This window comes from Aristolochia californica, unplaced genomic scaffold (assembly GCF_029961685.1).
Source record: "Aristolochia californica isolate CCGP_79_NKW_82.1479 unplaced genomic scaffold, dmAriCali1.0.hap1 SCAF_9, whole genome shotgun sequence".
In the NCBI taxonomy this organism is placed as follows: Eukaryota; Viridiplantae; Streptophyta; class Magnoliopsida; order Piperales; family Aristolochiaceae; genus Aristolochia; species Aristolochia californica.
In genome coordinates this window covers 6,640,669-6,668,428 of record NW_027182290.1, presented here as the reverse complement: position 1 = coordinate 6,668,428, position 27,760 = coordinate 6,640,669, and the positions used below count along the sequence as shown (strand labels likewise).

At 36.6% G+C, this 27,760-nt stretch overlaps 3 protein-coding genes across 5 annotated transcripts; 1 reads left to right on the top strand and 2 right to left on the bottom strand.

The window, feature by feature from the left end:
- Positions 1 to 5,179: 5,179 nt before the first annotated feature.
- Positions 5,180 to 8,245, top strand: LOC137941837 (SHUGOSHIN 2-like). Of its 2 annotated transcripts, none has more exons than XM_068787432.1 (11): positions 5,180 to 5,470; positions 5,584 to 5,741; positions 5,832 to 5,869; positions 5,954 to 6,062; positions 6,206 to 6,229; positions 6,315 to 6,383; positions 6,473 to 6,511; positions 6,602 to 6,704; positions 6,821 to 6,878; positions 6,997 to 7,320; positions 7,742 to 8,245. In XM_068787432.1, the coding sequence occupies exons 1-11, from the start codon at positions 5,422 to 5,424 to the stop codon at positions 8,010 to 8,012; spliced, it is 1,242 nt and encodes a 413-aa protein (XP_068643533.1). In that variant the 5' UTR covers positions 5,180 to 5,421; the 3' UTR covers positions 8,013 to 8,245. The 2 variants fall into 2 exon arrangements, with proteins under 2 accessions (XP_068643533.1, XP_068643534.1); XM_068787433.1 differs by having other exon boundaries at positions 7,745 to 8,242.
- A 228-nt stretch (positions 8,246 to 8,473) lies between these two features.
- Positions 8,474 to 15,179, bottom strand: LOC137941946 (uncharacterized). Of its 2 annotated transcripts, none has more exons than XM_068787570.1 (12): positions 14,933 to 15,179; positions 14,607 to 14,790; positions 14,463 to 14,525; positions 14,236 to 14,341; positions 12,373 to 12,477; positions 12,219 to 12,295; positions 11,851 to 11,962; positions 10,477 to 10,549; positions 10,146 to 10,337; positions 9,277 to 9,409; positions 8,840 to 9,064; positions 8,474 to 8,758 (listed from the first exon to the last, which is right to left on the bottom strand). In XM_068787570.1, the coding sequence occupies exons 1-12, from the start codon at positions 15,004 to 15,006 to the stop codon at positions 8,702 to 8,704; spliced, it is 1,401 nt and encodes a 466-aa protein (XP_068643671.1). In that variant the 5' UTR covers positions 15,007 to 15,179; the 3' UTR covers positions 8,474 to 8,701. The 2 variants fall into 2 exon arrangements, with proteins under 2 accessions (XP_068643671.1, XP_068643672.1); XM_068787571.1 differs by having other exon boundaries at positions 9,289 to 9,409; positions 14,933 to 15,177.
- A 930-nt stretch (positions 15,180 to 16,109) lies between these two features.
- Positions 16,110 to 19,493, bottom strand: LOC137940341 (probable pectate lyase 12). Its single transcript, XM_068785358.1, has 4 exons — positions 19,054 to 19,493; positions 18,059 to 18,968; positions 17,740 to 17,945; positions 16,110 to 16,611 (listed from the first exon to the last, which is right to left on the bottom strand). Exons 1-4 carry the CDS (start codon positions 19,185 to 19,187, stop codon positions 16,398 to 16,400), a joined length of 1,464 nt encoding a protein of 487 aa, XP_068641459.1. The 5' UTR covers positions 19,188 to 19,493; the 3' UTR covers positions 16,110 to 16,397.
- Positions 19,494 to 27,760: the final 8,267 nt, after the last annotated feature.

Here is a 27,760-nt window from a genome sequence, read left to right as displayed (position 1 = left end):
TATAAAAGAGGTAGAATTAATATGGTAAAGTTTAAGATGAGTCTCATGGGAAGGAGGTCTCACAAAAAAGGCTTAATCAAATGTGTTTTAATTATGTCATTCTTCTATTCATGTTCAATAGTTATATTGTTTTAGAACTTATCTTTTATAGTTGGACTTTAGTGTAACGGGGACAAGGATAGTTTGATTATAATTTGATTTTACTTGTTTTCTCAATTATAAATAGAACCTCATTCTATTCAATTACAATCAAGTTAATAAATTATTTATGTTTTCTAGAAATTCAAAATGGTATCATAACAAGTTCTATGAATTGACTTTGTCAACCCACAAGACTATGTTGGAGCAGTTATTCCAGTGTATTCTTTAACTTTTAATTTTTATTATGTAATCTTTAATTAGTCCTCTGTGTAGGAGTTTGCATGAGAGTGTACTTCCTATACTAGGAGTCCTTAATGTTTTAACAGTTTTATAGGTTCCTAAACAAGTCTTAGAAATCCCTGAAATTTGTTTTCAAAGAATTTGAGAATAGTCATTGTAGATCTTGAGTTGTCTAAATTTACCAAAACTCGCTAGTTTTTAGAATTCATAACTTGGAAAAAATCAAGGCTTTAGAATTCACGGTCGTTAACTCGTTACCTATGGCCGCCTTGGTGCTGAATTCCCAATAGAACTCAACTCTGATAAGTTGCAGCCACGAAATATCAAGTAAATTTTTGTTTTGATTAGAATTCCCTTTCAAGTTTGTGATTGATTTCAGCCTCAGAGAAACCAGCATCTGTCACAGTTTTTTCAGTTATACACATTTATTTTCTGGAAATTTTAGTAAACTAACCATTTTTAAAAAAATATTTAAGAAAATAATCAACTTAGAAACTTAATTAGAAAAATACTTAACTTTGACTAAATCAACAACCTTTCAGAATTGAAGTATGAGTGTTTTTATCATCTAAGGAGAAGAACTGCATTCTATAATGAAGAATTCCACGTATTATGATAACGAAATTTTATGTGACCAAAATATCTACGTCAGGGAAAGTACAATATGAAGAATTTTTTTCTTGAAGACCAAGAACCGTTTTCAGTGCAAGCTGAAATTATAAACTCTAGCTTAAGGGGGAGTGTTGAATAACAAGTATGGGAGAGTGTTACATGACTCTCACAACAAAAAATTTCACAAAATCAGAATTAATATGGAGTCTAAGAGGAGTTTCATGGGAAGGAGGCCTCACAAAATAGGCTTAGTTAAAGGTAATCTAACTATGTTAGTCTTTTATTCATGTTCAATTTTTTAATTATTTTAGGACTTATCTTTTAGTATTAGACTTTGGATATAACTGAGACAAAAGTAATTTGATTGTAATATGATTCTACTTGTTTCCTCTGTTATAAAGAGAGTCTCATTTTACTCAATTAAAATCAAATCAATAAAGTATTTCTCTTTTTTAGAAATTCAACATGAACTAAATGAGTTTTTGGGTACACCAAAAGATGAATTGAAGAGGTATGTCAAAGAGAGTTGGCTTACCGACCTTGGAAAAAAATGTCGTCAGTCACTCACTAAAGCCATTAGCCTCATATTTGGGCTGACAATATGAAGTTCCTACGATATTAAGATCAAGGTCTGAGTATGAGCTTAGACTTTTCATGGAGATTATGACTTACATCCCAAATCCAAGAAAATGGACTTTCTCGAGGTTAACTGCATCTGATATCTTTTAGTTAAGGGCATTGATCCAATGGGGGGAACTTAATTTTGGCCACTTCATGGATGGTAGGTGTAGCAAATAATGCAAGTGTCGATATTTTTTCTTTGGGCAGATCATTACCCTTATTATGGAGCTTCATTGTGTTGCTTTGGAGTGGAAAGAAGCCATTGTTTTTGCAAAGAAGATGACTATCAGTGACCTTAAAGTAAACACGTTTAGATTTGAGAAAGGAGGTCCTTCCAAACACTCCAAGGGCAAAGACAATCAAGAAGAAGAATAAGCAGGCCATGAGCCTAGTCTAAACCAAGATCAAACAAAGCAATATGCGTTCGTGAAGAGAGAGAAATGATGCATCATCCAGCTCCAATCGACTAATGCAACTGAAGGATGACATGGCTGACATAAAGGAGACACTTATGAATATAGGCAGCCCAAGTTTAATTGAAGATGGACAAAATGAGATAAAACACCTCCTCTACTATGTTGTTGACTTTGTCTCTTTTCTCACAATCGCCTCCACGTCAACGTAGTGTCTTCATCAGCCTAGTTTTAACCTAGGATTGACCCAACTTATAGTTATTATATTTTATTTGTAATTAAAATTTGGTTTTCAATTTTACTTCTTGTACTCCTACACATTTTTGAAATTATAAAATGAAACGCATATCTTTTTACCCTTCTACTCATTGTCATCTTTGTGCTTATCTTTATTTATTTATTTATGACAAACGGGTAGAGAGAACATTAATATCACATTAAAATCGTCCTTAAAGTTGAATGCACAAATTTAGGAGGAGAAAAAGTAATAAATACCTCACATGAAATACTCTATGAGATTATGTTTATTACTTCTACAATTTTATTTTGTCATCATAAAAAAGGGGGAGTTTCTTGCCTAGGTTGACCCCCATCTCATATTTTGTTAACAAGAACACTTAACCTGTTTGAACTAATATTCGTAATTCAAACAATTCATATATATTTCCTTCAAGAGACATAAAATCAAGGTCTATGAAGAAGAATGGACAAAATCAATACAAGACCTCATGTAAAAATGAATTTTTAAGTCATCTTGAAGAAGCACCTACAAAAGAGCTTGAAGACTTAAAGATCTAGAATAATCTAAAAAATGCTAGCTTGGTAAGATAGTCAATCAAAATTTCAATCCAAAGGCATTTATGAGCATTGGAGCTTTAGGGCATGAAATTTGTTTAAAACCATGTTTTACGAATGCTTACAAATAATTTAAAAAGTTTAAATCCCTTGGTATAGCCTATATCATGCTTAGAATTCAAATTGGCACACTTACAATAGGCACGATCGATCAACCTGTATGGAATGATCGATCATCCAGAATGCAATCTGGCAAAATCTATAAAGCATGATCAATCATCTTGCATAGGCATAATCGATCATACAAAATGTTGCAAATAAGAATTTATAAAGCATGATCGATCATATAGACAATGCTAGCCAGTTCTATAAAGTATGATCAATCCATCGATGAGGTATGATCAATCAATGAATTTTGTAAAGGGTTGATGTCTTGATCGATCAATAGACTTAGGGAAATAAAAAATTATAGTCGTTATACATGGTTAATCGATCATACTTTTTCGTTGATCAATCAACACTTGATGTAGCTCTTTGTAAACAGTAAAGAAATGACTATTTTGGCTAGGAATTTTATTAATAAGCTTTCAAATTTGCTGAGAAGAAATAACCGAGCACTTTTGGCATGCCAAAATATTCACAAAAGGTTTCAAGCATGAAATTCTAAATCTACCCTTTTAGAGAGAAAAGGCTTGAGTGTGCCAAAATCCCTAATTTGCTCTCAAATCTCTTGGCATTCCTAAATAAATCAAAGTTTCATTATTCTCTACTCTCGTAATCAAGGAATAGGAAGTTTAGATCTCTCTACGAGAAGGTTAACTCTCCTACAAAAAAGTATAAGTTTCTCTTTCTTCTTTTGTATTTTCACATTCTTGTGATTGAGGTTTTCTACAACCATAATCTAGAAGGGAAGTGGCCACTAGAGCCAAAATCTAGTTGTAGAAGATCTCTTGGGAGATATTTGTGTTGTGTAATTGGGTATTACACTTGCATAAAGAGAATCAGAATATTTTTGCATGTAAATTGGAATTTTTCTAAGCAAGGTTTCTTGGGCGGTGATTACCATTAGGGGAACATAAAAAAAAAATCTTGATCTCCTTGTGGTGTGTGTTTGTGCCTTAAATATTTTATATTAATTTTACACTTTAAGCACTTAATTTTTGAATGTGTTGTCCTTCCATTGAGAAGAAAGTAGAGTTGTGCTTCCAGATTACTTAACAAAATTTTCTTTTCATTTCACAGTTTGAAATTAAAGTTTTCAAAAAATATGTTTTTCCAGTGATCCTTCACTGTCATAAACAAAGAAAAATCCTCTTTGATTACTATCAACTATCGGAATTATAGCACCATAAATTATTTTGTTCACTATTAAGGTCACAATATAATTACACAAATTGATGGTGTGATTTTTCAACATCATACTTAACTCCTCAAATATCAACTTATTTGTAGTCAACAACTCATTGTAGTTTTAATAATGTCATAGATGAAAGTTTCTTTAATGATTAACCATTTCTATTAAAAACACTTTCAATTTCTATCAATAGTGTCAACTACTCATCAGGTATGTCTACTAAGGGCCTCTTTGGAACATACATAAAAGAAAAAAAAAAAGAAAAAAAAAGAAAAAGTTTTTTTGTTTGACAGTAGAGAATCATTGAGAGAAAAGAAAATAAGAGAGAATTAGTTAATAAATTTTCTCACACAAAATGATAGAATTCGGGGCAAAAAAGAAAAGAAATAGAAACTTGAGAGAACATCTTAATCATCAAAATTTTAAAATATTGTTAATTTTATTTTATTTTTTATTTTTCATGTGTATCTTCTCTTCTATTTTCTCTCATTTTATATCGGCATCCAAACAAGAAAAAAGAAACCTCTTTTCTTTTCTCTCCACTATTCTAAAGATAGCCTAAAAGTTCATCGAGTTTCTATCTTGTCTACCAATACAGTTTCCTCGTATGTTCAAATCCCGAAAATGCCATATGGATGCCTAACTTTTTAATATGACTAAATTACAGGTAAAAAAAAACATTAAAATTGATGGAAAATGGTTATTTAGTTTAATTAGATAAAGTTTAATTAATTCTAAAAATAAATAGTAGTCTTAGTTGTCCTTTAATAATTGTAGTATTTGACAATAAGGGTGACGGAGGAGGCCATTTTAACAGTTCTTATTAGTCGCAGATACGCTGCATCCACCAACCGCTTCTTTTGACCAACGTAGCTCGCGTGCCACTAAAAACTATAGACATTGCTTCTCTCGTTTTGTCACTTGGCTCGGACCTCTTTGAGTTAAACTTTTGAAATAGGTCCGGATCTTGCTTCGGAAACGGCCGTTGCTCTGCCGAACTTCTTCCTCTTCCCTCTTGTTCAAAAAGAAGGTGAAAAGCCCTCTCCTTCTTTTTGGCTTCACTACTCATCTCTGCTTCCTGTTTCTTTCCGTTCTTTCTTTCTTGTTCTTCCGTGATGATAGAAGGATGCCCAAAGAGAATTTAGCCGGAGAATTTTAAGATCCACAACAGTGTTTTCTTGTCATTGTAACGAGACTGTTAAAGCAGAATTCTAAGATCCACATCAGAATTTTCTTGTCATTGCGATGGAAAGTTGTATGGGTGAGCGAAAATTCTCTCATACGCATGCACCAGGTATCCTCCATGTCATTCAACTGTTATCCTTCACCTTCTCTATTTGTTCGTATCTTTTCTTAGTGTGTGTTAAATTTGACTCGAAAAAGATATCTTTATCCAATGTTCTGCAGAGAAGAAGGCAAATGGTGAAATCTATGCAACTGGCCGCCCTTCAAGGGAGTCTGCACGGGTCCGCCTTTCTGATATAACTAACAAACAGCGCCCGCTAACGTTTTCAAAGTCCACTACCCTTTCCTCGGAAATGGACGCTATCCAGAATTTGCACAAGGCACTTGTTCGCGTTCTTTTCCATTTATCCTATCTTTAGTTTTTACAGTTTCTCAGTTTAAGGATTAACGAGCCTACTTGGAAATTTCAGGAAAACATGATGCTTCGGAAGCTTATTGATGAGAGAAAGTATCTTTCGAGCTAAATGTTTAACTGATTATTCTTTTTTTATTTTTCCCTCTTTCTAAGGACTCTTCTTAATGCCTTTTACAGTAAAACAGTTGAGCTGACGGCACTCGAGGTACAGAAACTACGAGTTAACTTGCAGAAAGTTTATACACAAAATTGGCAACTTGCCAAAGCCAATTCTCAGATTCTAGCGGTTAGTACTATTAGTATCATGATAGTAAGTTTCCAAGCGTTTTTATTTTCAATTTCAACCTTGTATTTTTTTTTTCCTTGTGTGTGTTTTGGGGGGTAGAGGATCTGTACCACGTCTTTGATTACTTTTCTTCGCTTCCTCAGGAGCTGAACTCAGGGAAAGACAGGGTAGGTAAATTTTGCTCCATTTTTACTAAATATTTAGTTTAGATACAACAAATGATCAAACTTCTAGAAACATTTGATTTCCCAGCTCAAAGAACAACAGCATGAGCACGGGTGTGCCATGGCATTGCTTAGGGCAAAGAACTCTGAACTGGAGGTAAATAGGTGTCAAAGCTGTTAGTAAGAGTTATGATCTATCAATTTATCACGAGTAAACACATACTGAAGTAGTATTTATTTTGCCAGGAAAAATTGAAAAACCAAAGTCACCATACCCTCCCTGAGGTAAGGTTTCAAAAACTAAATTGTCTTTGAAACTACTCTGGTGGTGGTATATATTAGCTGGAAATAGCTTATCCTAATGTTTTGTTAAAGGCCAAACCGTTCAACTGTGATGAGGTACCTGCAATGTCACTAACAGCCGGTATTTGTGGGAAGACTTCTACTCTGAACAGGAGGCGCCAATCAAGAAACACAAGTAATTTACTGAAAAAACCACTTGAACGTATAGAAACTGTTGGTCATTTTGTTTTCTTTCTGTTATTTCATTCTCTTTTTGTGGAGCTTAAATCAAAGGCAATGGATACTTTGCAGCATCAAATGTCAAGTCTAGTGGTGATCAACAAGTGTTGGAAAAACTTGATAACAAAAGGTAACAATACCACTCTGGCTTTCACCTTTCTTTTCTGTGCTTTCAAAGGATTCTCCCAATATCCATCTTTGTTCAATCTTGTAAATAGTGATTTCATATTCATTTCTAATCAAAACAGAAGGAGGAGATCCAGTGCTTTCAAAGCAGAATCAACTGAGCATACAGAGAACTTGTTTGAGTTAGAGAATGCCAATTTTAGTGATCTTCACAAGCCTGATGAAGCTATGCATGATGATTTTCCTGCTTTACAAGATCTTTCAAACACTTGTATTTCTACTAGTGATAGGGAACTAAAGATAGTGGAAGAAGATAGAAATCTTGTACCACAAAGTGAAAATGTTGAACAGCAGAAATCAGTAGTTGGAAGAGCCATGTCAAGACAGGTCCAAAGTGCTTGTCCTTCTGCGAAAAAGCTCATGAATGTTGAGAGAAGAAGGTCAGGGTAAGTGAATGAAGTTTCTGTCTTTTGGGACTACTAGCTTTTTGATTCTCTTTTATCATCGGTGTTAATGACTGAACATTTTTGTAGTTGGTATTCCTAGATTAGGGTACCTATCCCTCCATCATCTTCTAATGTAACCCCCAACCCCTCCTCAAAATCAGAAAAAATCCAACATCTTAATTGACTGATATATTTGAATTGTCGGTTGCCTCAAAACTTGCAACTGATATGGGCACCGTGGCTGTGGTTTCGACATTTTTTTTTTTGTTCATCTAGTTCTGCTCAATATCTTTTGCTCAATCTAGCTATCTTTCAGTCAATACGAGGATAAACTAGAGAAATTTATTGGGTAGTGATTTTTTTGAATTAGATTCTTTCACTCATTTGTTATTTCTATTTGTCTTATGGTGTTCCAAAACAGCAGAAGGCGATCTAGTGCCATTAAATTAGAAACAGGGACTCATAACTCCCTAAAGGTGGAGGATGCAGCGATGCCAACGCTGGCAAAGCCAATAGATCTTCCAGCTGCTTTAAATACATTTACTGATATCAAAGGAGACATGGAAGAAAATGGAGGACAGATATGGAGCGAACCTCAACCACTACAAGGTAGGAAGTCGCTGAGAAGAGCTGTAGTAGGGAAGGTAATTTCTTATAAAGAAAAACCAATTAACATCAAGGAGAGGAGATAGTAAGAGGTTTGTTATTTGATCTCTCGTGTTGTGTTTCATATCATACCTTGTGTGCCTACAGAACTATTCAAGTCTTAGTCTCCTGTTGGTGACTAATGAATGAAGATGCTTAAAAATGAGCTAACCTCAAGACTCTTTTGTATGTATCTTTGATGAGTACAAAGAGAACTGCCTTTTATCTAGACTCAAAATTTCTTTTCATTTATCACCATCTCTTCCTGAAAATTTGAAGATCAGAGAACTGCAGTTATGAGTAGCCTTTAAACCAAAAAATTAGGGAAAAAAGACATTCTCCAGAGATGGATTACATGTTCTACAGAAATCTAGTTCTACACTGATTACGGTCAGGCTTAAAAGTAAAAGTGTTAGATGTAATCTTGGAAAAAGATCAATCTTGTAATTGAACTAGTTGATAGAATAAAGAGGAAGACGTGGGTTGTTAATTTTAACTGTTTGTCAATTTTCTGTTTGCATCGTAGGTATCAGACAACTTTACCAATTATTCGTTTACAGTTCATGTTAAGAGGATCAAATTCAAACTTGATTCCATCGTAGAACACAAAACATGGCCTCGGATTATCATCACAAACTACAGAAAGAAGTAATTGTAAAAAGTGTATCTAAGAGACTAAAATCTCCTGACTGATGCCTTCTCAATTGCGCCAGGGATCAACACTTTACTAGATAAACTATTCATTCTCTCTCTGAGCAGTAGTTTGTAGAAGGTAAGAAGCTTTATTACGAACCTACAGAAAGAGACACTGTAGAGTTAGACAGAGAAAAGTGCACTACTAAAGCAGCTCAATAAGCAAAATCCAAATTCTCACCTTCGATGCATAAGGCCTCCAGTCGGTGCTAGTAATTTGACAAGAACAGTTGCGAAGGTAAAGGCCCCACATTGCAAGAATTGCTGGTCTTTGTTCTAATAGATAGCCAGAGAAGAGCCAGTTCTCTGACAGAACTAGGTAGATGTAGATCTTGAAAAAATCACATGATTTATCCCGAAGATTAATGGAAACTAACAATTTGAGAACATCTTCAGCCTCAGTTACCTATAGAGAAGAGAGTCATTAAAATTCAAATTCCACAGATTTTCAATAACACAAAAATTATTATAATTGTGAAAGGAGAGTAAAAAGCACTGAAAATATATGAAATAGAAAAAAAAACTAATCAGATTTGGGAATCTGCTTATAATGAAACAAATTCTTTTTTAAGAAAAAAAAAGTGTCCATGAGTGAGCATTTCGTATCATTATTCATACAGGGAAAGCAACCTCTGTGTCAAGGCAACATAACAGAATATGCAGAGCTACTTCACTTCTGAGGTGCTTGCTGCGAGCGTTAACCCCAGGAATGCACTCAACAATTCTTAAACAGTTCATGTCCACTTCTATTCTGCAGTTACCATCACTCAAAAGTCAAAATCATTAGTATATACTAGCCACACCTTTAGTACAAAATGATGAAGAATTCAAACTACCAAGTCCTGAACTTCTCATATTGGATACATTCCAGTTAATCATATAAAAAGTTCCCCAGTTGTATAGTCATACTGAAGCTTGATACTTAAAAAAAAATTTCTCCCTCTTAATATGGTGGCAAGAGACACAACAAGCCACTGTCCATTAAATGAACAGAGAGGATAGCTGTATCTCTCGTCACCAGCTGAAGAAGGATTACCACCCACAACTCCACATGTTCTCTCATCACAATTAGAGTTTGTAGATGGCAAAAGTGTCCAGTAGTATTATTGTGTAGACTTAATACAGGGAAATCTAAATACATTAAAATGTTTTGAACCAGCATTATTCCTTATTGAAGTCACCAATATAGACTTGCCTTTAGGTCCAGAGTTCTCACACAGCAACACTCATATTCATGAAGTTCATCTACGCCCTAAGACTATTCAATCAACAACATGTTCTGTTCCTTTTTTTTTTTTTTCTGATAAACACAGGTTCTGGACCATTAGTTTTCAGATGTAGGATCCTTCAATTAGAAGACATGGTTTGCAAGAAATATTACCATATGTCTGCATCAAGAATCTACTTTGTTAAATAGGCCATTTAGGTAGATCAAACAGACCCAACATACAGATTTATGTCTCAGACACAATCAGTCGATAGTTAACCTTTCAGCAAGAGACTTTGCCGCATTTTTAGAGCTAGAAATCCATTCATCATCTGTAAAGAAATTGATAAGTGACAACAAACATTCACCCAACAGCAGGTAGAGCCCCTCAAGTCTCCGATCCAAGAATAACTTAATTAGAACACCAAAAAAATACTCTGCTTCTGCAGTTGAGAAGATAGCTTGAATATGTCTGCATTATAACAAGTAACAGAGAAATGATAAATAAAAATTCAAGATACCACAGTTGAAGGACTAACTAAAACAAATAATGGCTAATCCAAGTACAAAAATAAAAGAATTAAAGCATTAACAACAAAATTTGTATTTACCTATATTGACAGCAAGCAGCAAGATATTTTATCCAAGATCTAATATTTTTTGGTGGACCATCAAGAGAAGAACCTAAGTGACAACAGAAAAAAAAAACTGTGTATGAGAGAGAGAGAGAGAGAGAGAGAGAGAGAGAGAGAGAGAGCAATTCGACCATAATCATCACCTAATTAGCATTTACTAAATCTTTTCCTTATGCTGATACATGTTGGTAACTCCCAAGGTTACTTGAAGAACATTATAAAAAATAAGACAGTACAAAACTAAGATTAACAGAACAAGAGAGAGGTTAACAGGGACAGCTCAACCTAGGTTTCAGACCTGAAGTGACAAAGCAATGAAGTATGTATAAAACAAGGGGGATCAAATTTTGTGTCCATACCCTTGTGATAAAAGGTAACACTTTTTTATACCATTAAAAAAAATGGAAATTACTTTAAATCAGATTAGGCAAATTAGCTCAATATGTAACAATGAATAATTCCAATGGTTGGAAAATTTCTTGACAATTAATAGATAATCAGAGCACAATGAAGAATGTAAGGCAAGAAACAACATGTGTAAACTGAAAAATCAACTAATATGAACTGTGAAAATGCCAGTTTACACTGTTATTTCAACACTAACATATCATGATAGTTAACAAAAGAATAAAATGAATCTTTTCACAATTTATCAAAACGTTATGCTTGAACCTGTCATTAAATTGGACAACCAAGATTTGAATAAACGGTTCAAACTGAATTCTATGGTATGAAGAAGATTTTACTGGAAAATTATGGATCGTGAACTGTTCCCATGCAAAATTAATGAAAAACAATCAAAATTTTCTCCATATTCTTCTAGTTGCTTTTCTTTCCCCACTTACCAGGTTAATTTAGCAATTTATGCCTCGTAACATTTTTCACCTATACAATGCAATAAATAACATTACAACTATCTTCTCACTACACAAATCATACTAGGAATTCTCATAGACATTTATGACATGCATCACTTGCAGTTTGCAAATTGACAGTAGCAAGAAACCTCTACATAGTTCACAGGTCAATCAATGTTAGCCCTTCAGAGCATATAATGCCTATAGAAGTAAAGGAGAAAAGGTTAAATCAAAACAGTTTCCACAAAATTATCTCAAATATCTTATGTTTGCAATTCCACTCAATTAAGTGTGGTTAGCATATTATTGCAATTTTGGTATATGGCAGAAGGAACAATGAGACTTTTGATTCTCGAATGGATACCCATAAAATAATAATGACTGACTAAAAACTGTTTCTGCTGAGCACGACATGGAAAACAATTCCCTAAATTTATTCAAGTATGGAAATTACATGGACTAATTTCAAGGAAAAGGGAAAAGAAAAACTTACCAGTTTGACAACCAATTGTAGATGAACCAGGCAGATATCCATAGACCTCAAGGGCAGCTTTCAGTTCATCACAGTGAGGAAGCCATTGAATTTTTATAGATGGTACATTGACCTGCAAAAATTTATTATACATATATTGATGAGTATTTTAGATAACTTTGCTATTCTGTCTCTCTCAAAAGTATAACAAATTTCTTGCAAGAGCATAAAAATTCATGCAGAAGGATACAAAGTAACTGCAATAACAACAGAGACAGCAAAATAACAAGAGTAATGACATTGACAAAGAAAGACAACTAAATAAACCAAATCATTTGGCATATTATAACATATTAATCTTAGTCCAGTAAGAACTGTTTTCTACCTACCTGATCCTTGGACTGAAGAATAGATAACCAAAAGTCACACGCAGATGACTGTAATTGCTCATTTGGAGAGTACAACACTGATAAAATTAAAAAATGTAAAAATGGATAACCAAAAGATAATCCAGACAAGAATTTTAAAACAAGAGCTAATTACTGAGGTTAGAGCTCCAAGTTGCCAATGTTTCTTCTACGTGACCACATACAAACACCAATTTTGCAAGCCAGCCATTCATAAGCAATCCTTCAAGAAATGTTTCTCCTGTCAGCATGCACAGAGAAATGAGAAAGTCAGTCTTCTTTTAAAACCAATAATGTTGGTTTATACTGTGACTAATTATGACGTGACATAAAATTTTGAGATGAAGTGATGTAAAATTATGTTCAAACTTCAATTTGGTTCACTCATCATATACATGTCTGTGTCATCCATAAGTGCAGGCATTGGTATTGTTGTGAGTATGTAGAAAAGTTGAAGTGTTTGGGTTAAGCCAATGGGTGGTTGCAATATCAACTAGACCAGGAGCAGAACAAGGGAAGCTCCCCCCACAATGCTACACCAGCAATTATGCATTCTTTAAAAATGCCATTTGCATTTTCCAAATTTACCAAATCTGTTGGTGCATTATGCACAAAAGACAGTGATTTCCTTCCACTGAAGAAGAAGAAGCAATCTAGCAATGAATTTCATTGCTAGGTTGCCTCTTCAATAATACAGAGAGACATGATCGAATAACAAACACCTTAAGCTGTAGCACGGTGTAAAGCACCACCACATGTCATTTTTCAGAGCATTTTCAACTAACAAAGAACCTGTTTACTAAATACATGACGAAGCATTTTAATCCAAAATTTCTCATTCAATCTAAAACGTTGAAGGTTTCAATTTAACACTTAACATTTATCACCTTAAATAGAAGGTTTGAAATTTTTAAGAAGAAGAAGAAGAGGCAATTTAGCAATGAATTTCGTGGCTACATTGCCTCTTCAATAATACAGAGAAACAAGATCAAATAATAAACACCTTAAGCTGTGTAAAGCACCACCACATGTCATTTTTCAGAGCATTTTCAACTAACAAAGAACATGTTTACTAAAGACATGACAAAGCATTTTAATCCAAAATTTCTCATTCAATCTAAAACGTTGAAGGTTTTCAATTTAACAATTAACATTTATCACCTTAAATAGAAGGTTTGAAATTTTGAAGAAGAAGAAGAAGAGGCAATTTAGCAATGAATTTCGTGGCTACATTGCCTCTTCAATAATACAGAGAAACACGATCAAATAATAAACACCTTAAGCTGTAGCACGGTGTAAAGCACCACCACATGTCATTTTTCAGAGCATTTTCATCTAACAAAGAGAAACCTGTTTACAAAATACATGACGAAGCATTTTAATCCAACATTTCTCATTCGATCTAAAACATCCACGGTTTCAATTAAACAATTAACATTTGTCACCTTATATAGAAGGTTTGAATTTTTGAATTTCTTTGCTAGATTGCCTCTTCAATAATACAAGAGAGACATGATCAAATACAAAACACCTTAAGCTGTTGCATGGTGTAAAACACCACCACATGTCATTTTTCCGAGCATTTTCAAGTAACAAAGAGACACCTGTTTACTCAATAAATGATGAAGCATTTTTATCCAACATTTCTCATTCTATCTACAACATCCAAGGTTTCAATTTTAACAATTAACATTTGTCACATTAAAAATAAGGTTTTACGTTTTGTTGTGGAGAAAATTTCAACCTTTAGTTAATCTGCAAAACCCTCTGTAGTTTTCACGCTGTCTCATAATTCATAATCTTTCTTTCCATTTTTTAGAAAGTTCACACCGTTGTATATTTCAAGGCTTATTTATCTTAATCTCTCCCTTCTGCTTACAAATCTGAAGAAATGGTACTGAAGTAGCTCCTAACACTTAAACCCCCACGAACTATGGCCAAAAAAGAAGCTAATTGCTGCAAATGCAAAATAAGTACCAACTACAAGTAAAATAAATACCATTTTCAGCACTCAGTTCTAGATTTGGAATTAGCTCGCTCTTCATCATAGATTGTAACAGGTCACAATTATCCAAGCCGGGGAATGACAACGAAGGAGGTTCTTTCTGCAGTTCATGTAAACGGTAAATTGGACTCCGAATGTGATAAAACTCCATAAACACAACCACAACATTTCATAGCAACACAAGCACTGAAGTATAACTCTTAAATAAGTTGATAGAGAACCTGGTGTCCAAAAACATGTTGACCCCACGAGGGCAGCTCATCTTCAGTTGCCATCTGGGTAACCTATAAGAACTTACTCACGTCATATCGTTATATGAGACGTTAAGTTATGTAGAAGAAGAAAAAGAGTATATTGAATTTTGCCTGTTTTTGGCAATCATCGACAAACTTGGATAACAACGCCTCTTTGTTTTTACGATTTTTATCTTCATCCTCATCAGAATTATAAGCTTTGGTGGCTTTCCCCTTTTTAAATTCCTTTGCGACGACTCGGCTTTTCTCCTTGTAGAAATCCGCGAGAAGATCGTCCAAGCCTATGACTTTTCTTCTGAAAAGTGATCCAAGAAGGCCACATTAATAACCTAAAATCCCCAGTTCGCCATGCTCAGCAGAACCTTTCATGGTAAAGTCGTTCAAAATTGTTCAAACAAGTAGAGAGGTGCAGAAAGATAGGGTTCCATTTTAAGGACCTTTTATTGGAAGGTGGCGGCTGTAGGAGTCGATCTTCGGCCTCGAAATCGAGAGGACCATCATCGTCCAGCATTCTCCCACCGTCCTAGAGGCTATTCCCACCGGTATCGGAACTCTTTAGAACACCTGCGCAGTCTGGGAGCTCTGGCCTCTGGGTTGATTTGAATAGCGTGGCTAGTGGGTTGCGCGGGACAATGCTTTACGCCTAACCCGGTAGAGGCGTATAAACGAACAGGGCTTTGGAGAGGGAAGAATTCGACTTTCCCGTTGATTCTGATACCTGAGGAGCAGGGTATTCTTGTTAAAAAAATATATAAACAAAATTAACAATACATGAATGAAAATGTAAAGAAGTTCTTAAACCTGAACCCAAACCCCATTCCTGCCACGTTTCCCCGTCTTCACACCGTACCTGCCCCGACCTGTATCTTTCAAGATAATGGCCCATTAAATATTTTATAAACCTTTAAAAATGATAAACAAATTTAAAAAATTAAAATAAAAAAATAAAAATTTTAAGAATATCAATACACGGTCAAAATATTATAATAAATTTATACCCCTAAGAAACTTTAAAAATTACATCATTGTGTCATAAAATATATATCATTCATATATTTTAAAGGATATTGTGGGCATAAAACTTCAAGTCGGGTTCGGGAAACCGGTTCTCACGAGATGGGTTTCTTTCTCTACCTCATTTTCGATTATAATTAAACTATCATCGTCTTAGTTACCTGAAAAGGAAAACACTAACAGATAAGTCTTAGAACAATTGAACAACTTAACATAAATAGAAGACTAACATAACTAAAAAAAAAATTAAATAAAACTCTTTTGTAAGACCTCGTTCTATAATAATTTTGCCTCCGTAAGACTTCTTGTTATGAGAGGTGTATAAGAGGTGTATAAGACTCTTCCCTAAGTCACCAATCAAATATCAAAGTCACAAATCAAAATCAAAATAAAGATAAAGATAAAAATAAAGATAATGATAAATTTTATAAATAATAATACGATAATATTATTATCTACGAATCCATTCAAACTTAGCATTGTCAGCGGGCGGCGAAGACATTCTCCCCATATGCCATGTTCGAAAACAACCGGCGTCCGAAAGTCGCACAAAGGATTGACAGCCCATCAGAACGGACTTTTGTATTTCGACGATTTATGCATATCTGAATCGAACCCACTTGCCAACATGTATAGAAAAACGGAAAGGACAAAAAACTCGTCTTCCTTCGTCAGCCTCTCAACACAATTAAAGATGCCGAGAAACACAGAGAGGCTAATAAGAGCCGTGGTGACCTTTTCATTCATAATTTACATACGGAGAGAGATTGGCCAGTCACTTCGACTGAGATCAAGAACACAGAGCTCTGGCAGCTACAGTTTGGCGTTTACATGAAGGCGGCCTGTAAATGGCACGTATAATAATTTTCCGTCGAGTAAAATTTTGAATCATGAGGTGGTGCCCAAGGAATTGGACAATGAAAACAGCGGAAGAATAATTGCAGTGAGACATGACAAAACGAAAGACGGTGGCAGCAGCGAGGCCGCGCCGCTCCCGAATGTCATTCCAAAAAAACCATCGTTTTCGTCACCAGATCCAGATCCACCGCCGCTGGATCCACCATTGTTGAAACCCGGGTAGGCGATGCTCATGCTGTTGTCCCTGCATCAATCCACCAACCAAGGAATATCCAGTCAGCAATCACTCCCCCATTTCACATGCGACTCATCTCAAGTCTAAAAAGGAAAAAAGAAGATAAAAGTAATCAAGGTTCAGTCCTGATGGGGTAGTCAGAACACTGAAACACCGACGTCTTTAGCTGAAACCAGACAAGCAAAAAAGCAAAAGTGGAGAAATCCATTTACAAATACGCACAAGTGCGGATAATTCTCCCTGATGAATCATCGGATATAGTCTCATAAAGCGAAAAGCTAATTAGTATTTTTCTCTCTAAATCTTTGAGTGAAAGGAGAGCAATTCCTGATTAATTATTTAGAAAATTATGATTAGATTTTTGAACACAAGGGATTTTCATAACAGCCAAAGATAAACATGGAGATCCTTGGGACTATAGGCTGTCACGCACCGTGAAAGAGAATAAACAAGAATAATAAATCTCACACAGGCAAACAGAAAGCTTAAAAGAAAAGGCTGAAAACCCAAAAGGGACTCCACCGCCAGATTCATATTCTATATAGAGTATCTTAGCCTCTAGGCACCATAGAACCTGTCTCAAGTACCAAAAATGGCGTCATACTGTATAACTCAGTTCTCTAACGGCCGTTCACCGGCGCCGATCGGCGGAGTCAAGACAGACAGATTCACCGGTGACCGACCCACGAGACGTTTGAATTAAATAAGACAGGATGCCGTGTAACGTCCATATTGTCAGCAGGGATGGAAAAGAAAGCTGCCAGCGAGACTGACATCCAGAAAATGGGCGACCGTTTTGGTCTTTTTGCCTTTCTCCTCATATTTTTCAATTCTAAAAAGATCTGAGATACTACTCAAATCTCTTTCTCCGTGTCCCTATTCGGAAATGTGACCCAATCAGTAATCAGTTATCAGGAGACGATCCTACAGTAGCAGGGACCGATCACATAATGCTCCTATTCTGAAGGGGACCGTGTGGAGGGTTCTTTTCGGCGTTCGCCAGGTTCCAAACCGACTAGACGACGTATTGGAAGTCGGAGTTTACTTTCAACTGCCTAGTTCTAACTGTGAACACGTCCGTTGAGGTTAGGCTGACCTGACCTGACTCAGCCAAAGGAAAGAGGAAGGATCAATTACCTGGTCCCACCCAAGACGCCGGCGTTCATGGTGAGCTGGTCAATTAAGCCTGAGGATTTAGGGTCCACGCTGGAAGCTTTGGCATACTTTACAGCCAATCCCTCCCCAGATGCCACAAAGAAGGCACCATTTACCATCATGTCACCTTCCGTTCTCCAATTCCAGCCGCTCCACTCCCCATCCGCCGTTTCGACTCTCTTCGTCACCTGAGACACAGCGTACAAGAAGCAAACCAATTAACTATAAATCCAACAGAGGGAGAGAAAGGGGAAGACAGGTCCAAACAGAAGAGGGGGAGTGAACTAAAAGATGCATTTACCTCTTTGGCATTAGGGTTTGAGGGGGCAATGTACCGGTTCCCCTGACTATTGATCGTGGGATTGGCGCTGCCGCCAATGGCATACATCTCCCACTGCGTGAAATCGTTGTTGACGACGTGTATGTAGCCGCGCCTGCACCTGGGCATCCGCTGCACCAGTGCCTGCCCGAAGTGATTGAAGATGATGGTGACTTGCATCCCGGAGTCGGGCAAATAGTCGTCCCTGTGACCAAGCAGCATTACCTCGTCGTGGTGGGAGAAGTAGTTGTTTGATATGGTAATTGCGGTGGACCCCATGATGGCGTCGATCAGACCGTCTTTACAGTAGGAAAGCGAGCAGTGGTCCACCCAGATGTTGGATGCCCCGAATATTGATATACCGTCGCCGTCAGATCTCGACCGCCATCCCCAATGCGTCGGGCTCGACCTCACGTTCGCGTTCCCCGTCGGCACACAGTGGTGAATGTGAATGTTATGGATGATCACGTTGGAGACGTACTGGAGGGTGATGCATCCCCCTCCTGCAATGTGCACATTCGCCCCCCGCCCGTCGATCGTCTTGAAGCTGTTCACGATCAGCTCCTCCTTCAACCGGATCAGCATATTGCCGGAGAAGATTATCCACAGCGGCTCCGTTTGGATCACCGCAAACCGCAGCGTACCCGGCGCTGGATTCACCGCGTCCCGGTCCGACGAATCAGTCACCACGTAGATCTGCCCCCCTTTCCCGCCCAGCGCATTTCGCCCAAATCCAATCCCGCAGTCCGCAAGACGCTGCCGGTTGTTCTGCCAGTTTTGGTCACAGCGCCAGCAGTCGTCAATGGGGTTTCCTGTTAGGCAAGAAAACGATTCCTTCTCCTCGTTTCTACCCAATAGCACGCGTCTCCTAGACACGGAATGATTTAAGCTCCTGCAAGTCCAAAAACAGAGTGAGGAAAAAACAGAGCTAAAGAAAAATGACAAACAAAATGGAAGATTTTTGTTCAAGCAGCTACATTTGTACTTCTTGGACAACAGCCTCCGGATCCGGGTGCTGGTGGGGAAGGGTGAGATTGTAAGCGGCTTCGACAGCATAAGGCGGAAAAGCATTTGAGAGCAAAACCAAACAAATGCAGGTGACAAGAAGCATCTTGGCCTGGAGAAGTTTCTTTTTCTGCAACGAACAAACAGGGAGATGTTCGCTTGCTAGATTGATTGGGAAAAAATCATCAAAATGGGTTGTATTTAATACAAATATAACATTATAAAACTAATAATGCATGGAGCTTGAGTTAGGGTTAACAAAGAGAGAATGGAAGAGAGAGAGAGAGAGAGAGAGAGAGGAGAGCATCTTCCCCAGGCTCCTGCTGCTTCTCCCGCTCTCTGGCTTTCCCTGCAAAGCCTACCTTGCTTGGAATAAGCCATCAAGTAAATATATCAATCTTTTTAAAGTAGGAAAAAAAGGGCAAGCGACGAGGGAAGAGAAAACAAAAGAGGCCAAATCCGCACTTCAAAGCTCCTACTGTGCCGCCTCGGAAGACTGTTTTTTATTATATTCTTTCCTTGTCCCAACTCGCAAGCAGAGAAACAGCGGATGTAATGTTCCATCTATTATCCAGTCACTCAGCCATCTTCATTCCGGCGGAAAAACGCTCCAATCAAATAATGAAACGATAAAAAAACTCCCTCTTTCACCCAACTCGGTCAATCCAGTCCTGGATAATGGGAAAGCACGACGGACATTCCTCGATTTCTCATCGCCTTGAAGCTTAAACTCATTCTCTACCATCGATAAGAAACAATGGGATTCGCAGAATAATCCGGTGGGACCAGCTAGTGCACGGGATATTTTTTCTCCACCTGGTTGCTGTGTTTTTCATCCGCTTTACACGTCTGAAAAGAGAGCAGCCATGTTTAGTGATGTGGATGGCAGGTGTACGACCGGCGGGTCCACGATGTTGGGGATTGGGCCCGGTTGGAGCCATCATGAGCGTGTCTGAGAGTCTCCTCTAATTTGACGATTTCGCCTTTTTCCGGTGTAGGGGAAGAAATAGGGCAGGCAGGTGAGCGGAGGACCGAAGATAAGAGCAGGAGGCTTTTGAGACATGACAAAATCCGGCCCCATTGCCGCCGGAGCCACGTTTGCCATCTTCTATGTTTTGCCCAAAGGCCCCTTTTTTCCCCCCTTTTTAAGCCTGTGAAAACTACGGCTCTGGAGTTGTCAATGGTGGGAAAGATTCTTTGCCAACGGGGATGTCTACGAACAGCTTTTGCCTGCTTCTACCGTTCGGACAATATCGTTCAGTACCAATTGCCACCCAATTTGGCTATCTTCAGTTCACTTTTCGCTTTCGATCACTTAGCGGATTTGGGTCTTCGAAAACCAAAATTTTCTTTTGTCTGAAGAACCAGCTCGAACGTTGAACAAAACCTGGGGAATTTACATTATTGCCGGAGGTTGCAAGAGTTCTAACGATGTTGGTGTTACTAATCAGAATCGATTGACCACATGAAGATACCATAATTGCAAATAAGAAAACACAACAAGGATTCTTTATTTCAATGCTCGAATCATAAGCTAAACACTGACCTGGGCTAAGCCTCTCGCCCACTCGCCGTTTTCTATTTGTTAATACGAAGATATGATGCTCAGAAAATATACCATATGCAAGTGGTTACCGACAAAGAAGCAAAGATCATATTTTTTTCCGTAAGTTTCAGATTCCGTAAGTCTCTGTTATTTTTGTATCGAGTTTTCTGTCTCTAAACACTCTCGGCGATGGCTAAACTGAAGGTTGATTGAGTGACGATATAGGGAACTAAAACAATGATCTGAAACCAACCTCCCATTAAGGTTACCGAGTAAGTTTTAAATGAAACGGTTAACATTCTCCCACTTGGTCCAAACTTTTAATATAATCTTAAACCCATCCATAATCTGAATTTAATTAATAAATATATGAATCATGGCGATAGGTTCTCTAATGACGAGTATTATCTTCTATATATTACTATGTATTTATTTTGTATACTTTATGAATAAACCCTATGTTTATTCATGCTCCAACACAAATGATTTTTTTCAAAATTAAAATCCACATAAATATGAGAAAAAATATCACATTAATTAAAAAAATTCACTGAAATAATATTATTCATACAATGAAAATTTTACATAATAGAACCAAATCCATATCTCTTGAAGTATCTCAGCTCTCAACTTCAAAATACTCTCTGTTGGTGATTCTGGACAAACAGTGTCTGCTTCTCTACTTATTGTTGGTGATTTTGGACAAACAGGGTCTGCTTCTACTTATTCTAATCTTCACTTGGAGCAACTTCGATGCCGATCCATAAAGTAGAAGAGGAATCTAACTGAACCTCATAAATCAGACTTGAAATTGTTCAAATGGGGATCTCAACGTGTCTTTTAAGATTGATTTGCAGGTTGCTCCTAGAACGCAATTAACTTGAGAATAAGATGAGGAGGAAAACCAGACGAACCTCGGTAAGAAAGAAAGAAAAAACCCAAGTTACCAACGGGTAACAATAATGGCCAACAAGAATCACTGGCACCCATGAGAGAAACAGAGCCAGAAATCGAGGGAGCATCTCTGTTCTGAACGAGAAGAAGGTCGTAATATGCTTCCATCATGGGTCTCTCTCTGTATGATGAGATGAGACCCGAAGGTCAAAAGGAGATTTACGGAAGATGGAAGCAGATTACGTACTTTTTTTTTTTTTCTCTACAATTGGCCCTACTTGCCACCTGAGTGAATTATTTTTCTTGACGAGAGAGATACCATTCACTTTTCGAAAGTTCTGATAGAGAAAGAGTTGGGTGGATACCGTTTTCTCTTTGAATGAACGACTCCGATTTCGTTTCGTAATAGGATGTGACTCAGAAAATGTTCACGAGCTTTTAACCTTTTCTTTGATCTTGTCCGGGCGTCCCATCCAAGTTTTAGACATTATGGATGTGGTGGGTCATAGCGATTTAAGTAAATATTAATTATGAAGATTCTACATATTATATTCATTGGATGCTTCATGCAAATTTTAAATCCGTTTCAATTATAATTTCCGGCCTTATTCAAGGAATGGATGTAATGCCCTTGGGACAATAATTGTTGTGACTAATTTGGGGTTGAGGGATATAACTCAAATATATTTAAAACAAATGTAATTTACAAATAAGATCCTTTTATATTTATATAATTTTTTTTATAAAGTTTATTGAATATTGTCATTTGTAACACAAAATATTATAACACCTAACCCGATCATCAATAGGTTGAAGTGAACCAATTCAATTGAATTAGGTCGAACTACGACTTTAAATCAATACCCACAAAGAGATTTACAACAACACAAATAAGTTACATAACCCCTATAGCACCTTACAACCACATAAGGCCTTACCACAAAGGTCAAACAACAGGCAATGGCTAACGCAAGGGGAGTAGCCACCACTAAAATTTTTCTACACCTCAAATACAGTAAAATTATTACCCTCAATAAAAAGTGATGCAACTTACTCCTCCAAAAACAATCTAGACTACACACTAGCTATCTTCATCCTTATTGCTGTTTTGGAAACTTCATCGGGTGTGAGAGGAATTAATGCCAAAAATATTTGATAACTTACCTCCTTTCTAAAACTATTTGGCAATTTTTTTTCACTCCCATTTTTGGCTACTTTTTTTATCTTCTCTCTCAGCAAAAAAAATTGCATGAAACAAAACCTAATTAGGTTTTTTATCTAAAGCTATTTTTTTTCACTCTTGACAAAAAATTCACTGAAAGAGTTCACTGGTGTGTTTTCACTGTTATAGTCATTGATCGTAGGTTGACTCTTACATTGATTTTGATGATAACAAAACCTAATTGAACTAACAACTTGAAAATCCAAGTATTTCAAATACTTCATCTTTAAGCGTAAAAGCATTTCAAGGTCTAAAGTGTCAAAGCCAAAACTTAAGACCTCAAACACAATTGAAGAACATCACTTGAAGAAACACCCACAAGGAAGTAGACAACGAGAATACTAGAGTTCAAGTGTCATAGATGAGTATCTAAACTCAATCACTTTTGTAAGAGAGCATTCTAAACTCCCTTTCCTTAAGTACATATGTGAAATCAGAGTTTTAGGTCATAACTTGTACTTAGACATGTTAAGGATCATCATAAACATCATTTAGAACATGCAATAACATTTAGAGAAAAATTATCATGCTCCAAAAATTCTACACTTTTAAAACTGGCATTGGAATGATCGATCAACCACTGGTATTGATCGATCGTCCAGAATTGAGTAAGAAAAAAATATAAAGCATAATCGATCAATTATAATCGATTGATCGATCATCCAGGACATGGCCATTTCATGCTATAGCGCATGATCAATTATCCCACCTGATTGATCGATCATCTTTGCCTAGGCAAGCTAATTTTTCATGGATAATCCCCTTGATTAATTGATCAATCAGAATCTTGCTAGTAAGGGACTTCAAGTATGATCAATCATAAATAATTACACTGGTCGATCATACTTTTATTGCACAGCTAGAGGGAATCTCAATTAATCGATCAACTTAAATTTTTTGGACAACCAATAACATATTGATCCATCCGACCATCGATCAATGTCACTATCTGATAGAAAAGTAGTTGTTATGATCAATTGATTGTTCAATCACTTTGTTGTTAGTGTTGTTAGTCAATATAAGCATAAGCCTCAAATCATCCACTGGCAAGTCATAGAACAAATCGTTTGATACTTAAACAAAGACTCCTAGACAGGGACTCTTATACAAATGCTACAATCACATTAATGTTGAAAGCTTTGTTGATGCAAATTGAGTAGGATCTTCAGACGACAGGAAATCTACTTCGAAATATTGCACATTTGTAAGAGGTAACTTAGTGACTTGGAAGAGTAAAAAGCTTGTTAAAAGACACCCACATGTGTAAGGGTGGCATTGCTAGTAAATAAGGAGGAATTTCATAGATATGACATATAATTGTAATTATGCAAACCGGTATATGTCCTATTATGTCTTTTTCCTTTTGAAGTATGTAGCTCTAAGGGCATTTTGGTAATTGTAAACACCTTTACACAACTATAAATACAACCCCAAGGCATGTGCTAGAGCATTCAAGCCTCTTTCTCATGGCTCAAATTCGTCCATACACCTCTCTTTCTTTTCCTCTTCCTTCTCTCTCTTGGTTTCTTCTCTCCTCCCTCCCAAGAACTAGAATTCCTCTCTTTTCTCCTTCCCGTAAGATCTCTTGTGTTGTGTTGGCCCAAGAAATCAATATGGTATCAGAGCGGGTAAATATCTGAGATAGAAAAGAAAAAGAAGATGGAGAAGAAAGGAAGGTAGAAAAAGAAAACAAAAAGAAAAAGAAAAAAAAGAAGTTTATCGTTTTTCCTTAAGTCTTTATTTCTCAATTCTTATTTTTCATTAGATGTTTTATTCTTTTACTATATATTTCCTATAAAAATTTATATACCATTGGAAAGATATTTGAGCCTATTTTCCAACTCAAAAAATAGTCGTTGAAATGGGATTTTTCTAGAAAGAGAAATCAATATCTAAAGCAGTAAAGGTCAAGTAGTAGAAAAGTTTCGTGTAGTAGCAGAAAACCTCAACTTCCTGAATGGTTTGTACCAACATTACTAAGGATTTATATTGAGAATTATTTCTCAAAAGAAAGCTATGTGAGTCTACTTTCTATCCTAATAAACCATTTCTCAATTTGATCTTTCTTGAGATAAATATTCACATCGGAACAATTAAAGGCCATGTTGGTATCCTGTTGCATGTGAAGATCCGAATTTGAGCCAAATATTTTTCTTCACTTTTTGAGTTGCTAATGTTCGTTGATTTTCCTATTTGTTTTGAAAATCTAGTCAAGATTTTACCAACTTGAATATCTTTCCTTCCTTAATTTTTTTTTATCTCACATTCCACTAGTCTCCTTAAGAGAAGTCTTTCCTATTATCAACTTAGTTGCCTCTTTGACAAATTCTAAAAAAAATTTATTTTGAAATTTTTGTTTCCTAATTATAGCTTCCAAATTAGTGTCCTAAATCTCCCTCATTCCAGAAATTATCTCTTGAATATTTTCTTTGCAAATTGGTCAAGTTGTGGTAAAGAGTAATTATTTTATATGAGAAGTCTATTTTTAGAAAGTTTGCATTATTATGTTCCATCTCAAAACTCTCTTATTGGAGATTTTTAAAAGTTTCCTCAATCATCATGTTCATAGAGGATTTTTTTTTATCTCTCTCTTGAGTAAAACCTGGTCACTTCTCCATCTTTTGGTCTAAAAGTGTCATCTCCTTTTTACTTAGAAGAATGAAGAGTAGTTGCATTGTGCGCATCCTTTCTTTTGAAGTATGAGAGTTGCTAACTTTTTATTCACACCCTTAATTCGTCAACTCATTTTCTTCAATTTATTTTTTGTTAAAATTACTTCAGAACAATGCCTATAAACCCACTACCTAAAAAGTGTAGGAGTGTGTCCTACATCCAGCTTGAGTCAAGCCTTTTTATTCTTCACCCAATAGGTGTTTTCTGTTTGAGTCACCCTTAAAAAAGTGAGTAATCTATTTGTTGAGCCCTAAAGTCAGGTTGTGTCTTCGCCTTTAAAATTGAGTGGAGTGTCTCTAAGAATATGACCGTTTTGACTGGTGTATGGAGCTTTGTTGTATGGCTAGGAGTATTTTTCTTCTCTCACCATTATATTATGCAAGTTGGGTCTCTTGGTAAAGAACAAAGAGATCTCTAAGTTGAGGGGGAAAACTAGAAGAAGAAGTTCAAGAAAGAGATAACCAAAAAAAAGAATTACAAGTGTTGTGGTAATAAAGTTTTATGTGGCTAGAATATCCAAGGGGAAAACAAGATGAGAACAAGAGGAGACTACAAGCAAGATGTGAACAAGAAGAAGATGAATCAAATCAAGATAATCAAAATTTATTTTTCAAACACACAAGTTTCTTAATCAAGATTATTTGCAAAGTGAAGTTACAAACACCAGTTTGAAGGGGGGTTGTTAAAAGACACCCGCGTGTGTAGGGGTAGCATGGCTAGTAAATAAGGATTTTCATATAGATGATATAAAATTGTAAGTATGCATGATGGTGTATGTCTTTTTTTGTCCTTTTTCCTTTTGAAGCATGTAGCCCTAAGGGCATTTTAGTCATTGTAAACACCTTCACACAACTATTAATATAACCTCAAGGCATGGGGTAGAGCATTCAAACCTCTGCCTCTTGGCTCAAATTCGTCCATACACCTCTCTCTCTTTTCCTCTTCCTTCTCTCCCTTGGTTTCATCTCTTCTCTCATAAGAGCAAAAATTCTTTTCTTCTCTCTTTTCCTTGAGATTTCTTGTGTTTATGTGTTGGATAGAAATCAACAAAGCGAATTATTGTTGCTCGATCTAGTGCCAAGGCAGAATACTAGGCTATGGCACATCTAGTGAGTGAGATGTTATGGATTAAGGCACTTCTATTAGAATTAGGGTACAACTAAAACCTTTCAATGAAACTTCATTTTGACAACCAAGCAGCCATCCACATTGCTTCTAATCCAATTTTCCATGAGAGAAAAAAACACATCAAGGTAGATTGCCACATCATTAGAGAAAAACTACAAGTTGGTGTTATAACACTAGAACGTGTCCCATCTCCCAATCAAGTTGTCGAAATATCCACAAAGTCAATTGTATCGAAGATACTAACCACAACTTGTTCCAAGATGGGACTCTATGATGTTTTTGCCAGCTTGAGGGAGAGGATGAGAAGACAAGAGGCAGAATGGCACACTTGTAATTTGCTTATATTTTTAACCTTTATATCTTGCTCTCCTACACTAGGGCATGTATGTAATTCTTGAATGAAGGGTAAAAAGACTCTTAGGGGGAGGATTAGAGTAAGTCGTTCACTCTAATCCTCACACCCTCTTTCCAATCTTTTAATCCTCATTTCTGCTCTCACTGCTTCTACGTGAATCTCTTCTTCTTCTCTGTTGGATTTAGGATCCCATAACAATGTCTTCGACCAAGGTGATGAGAGAGGAGAGGAAGAAGAAGAGAAGAAGAAAGGAGAGGAACAGAGAATAAAAGAGAGAAAGAGAGAGACGACTATAGAAAGAGAGAAAGAGAGAGGTTGGGAGACGAGAAAAAGGCTAAGGACGAGTTTGAGAAAAGAAGGGAGACTTAATGATCTAACCCTTGCCTTGAGCCTCTATTTATAGTTTATGAAGGAAGACTACAATGACTAAAATGCCTTTAGGGCTATAAGCTTTCAAAAAGAAAAGACAAAAATAGACATAAATCATCTTCTTTAATTACACCCTTGTACCATCCTTATGAGATAATCATTTAATTACACTTTGTGCCACCACCTTTGTTAAGTTGGGGAGCCTAATCAACGCCCTACATTGAGTCGTTACATGTCATCGTGGGGGTTGGAAGGGGGTGGGGAGCCCCTCTCCCAAGGATGTGGGGGCGGAGCCCCCACCAAGTCCATGATATATTAACTGCTATTTCATTAAGGGTAATTTAGGAATTTTACTTTTGTATCGTGGTTCCCCTAGTTTCCTCTTTATATTTGAGGCGCCGCTATTAGGGTTTAATCATCTAAAGATCATCAGTTGCGGCCTGAGAAAGGTTAGAGAAAAACCACCTATAAGTGTGTACGATTTCTCTTGTA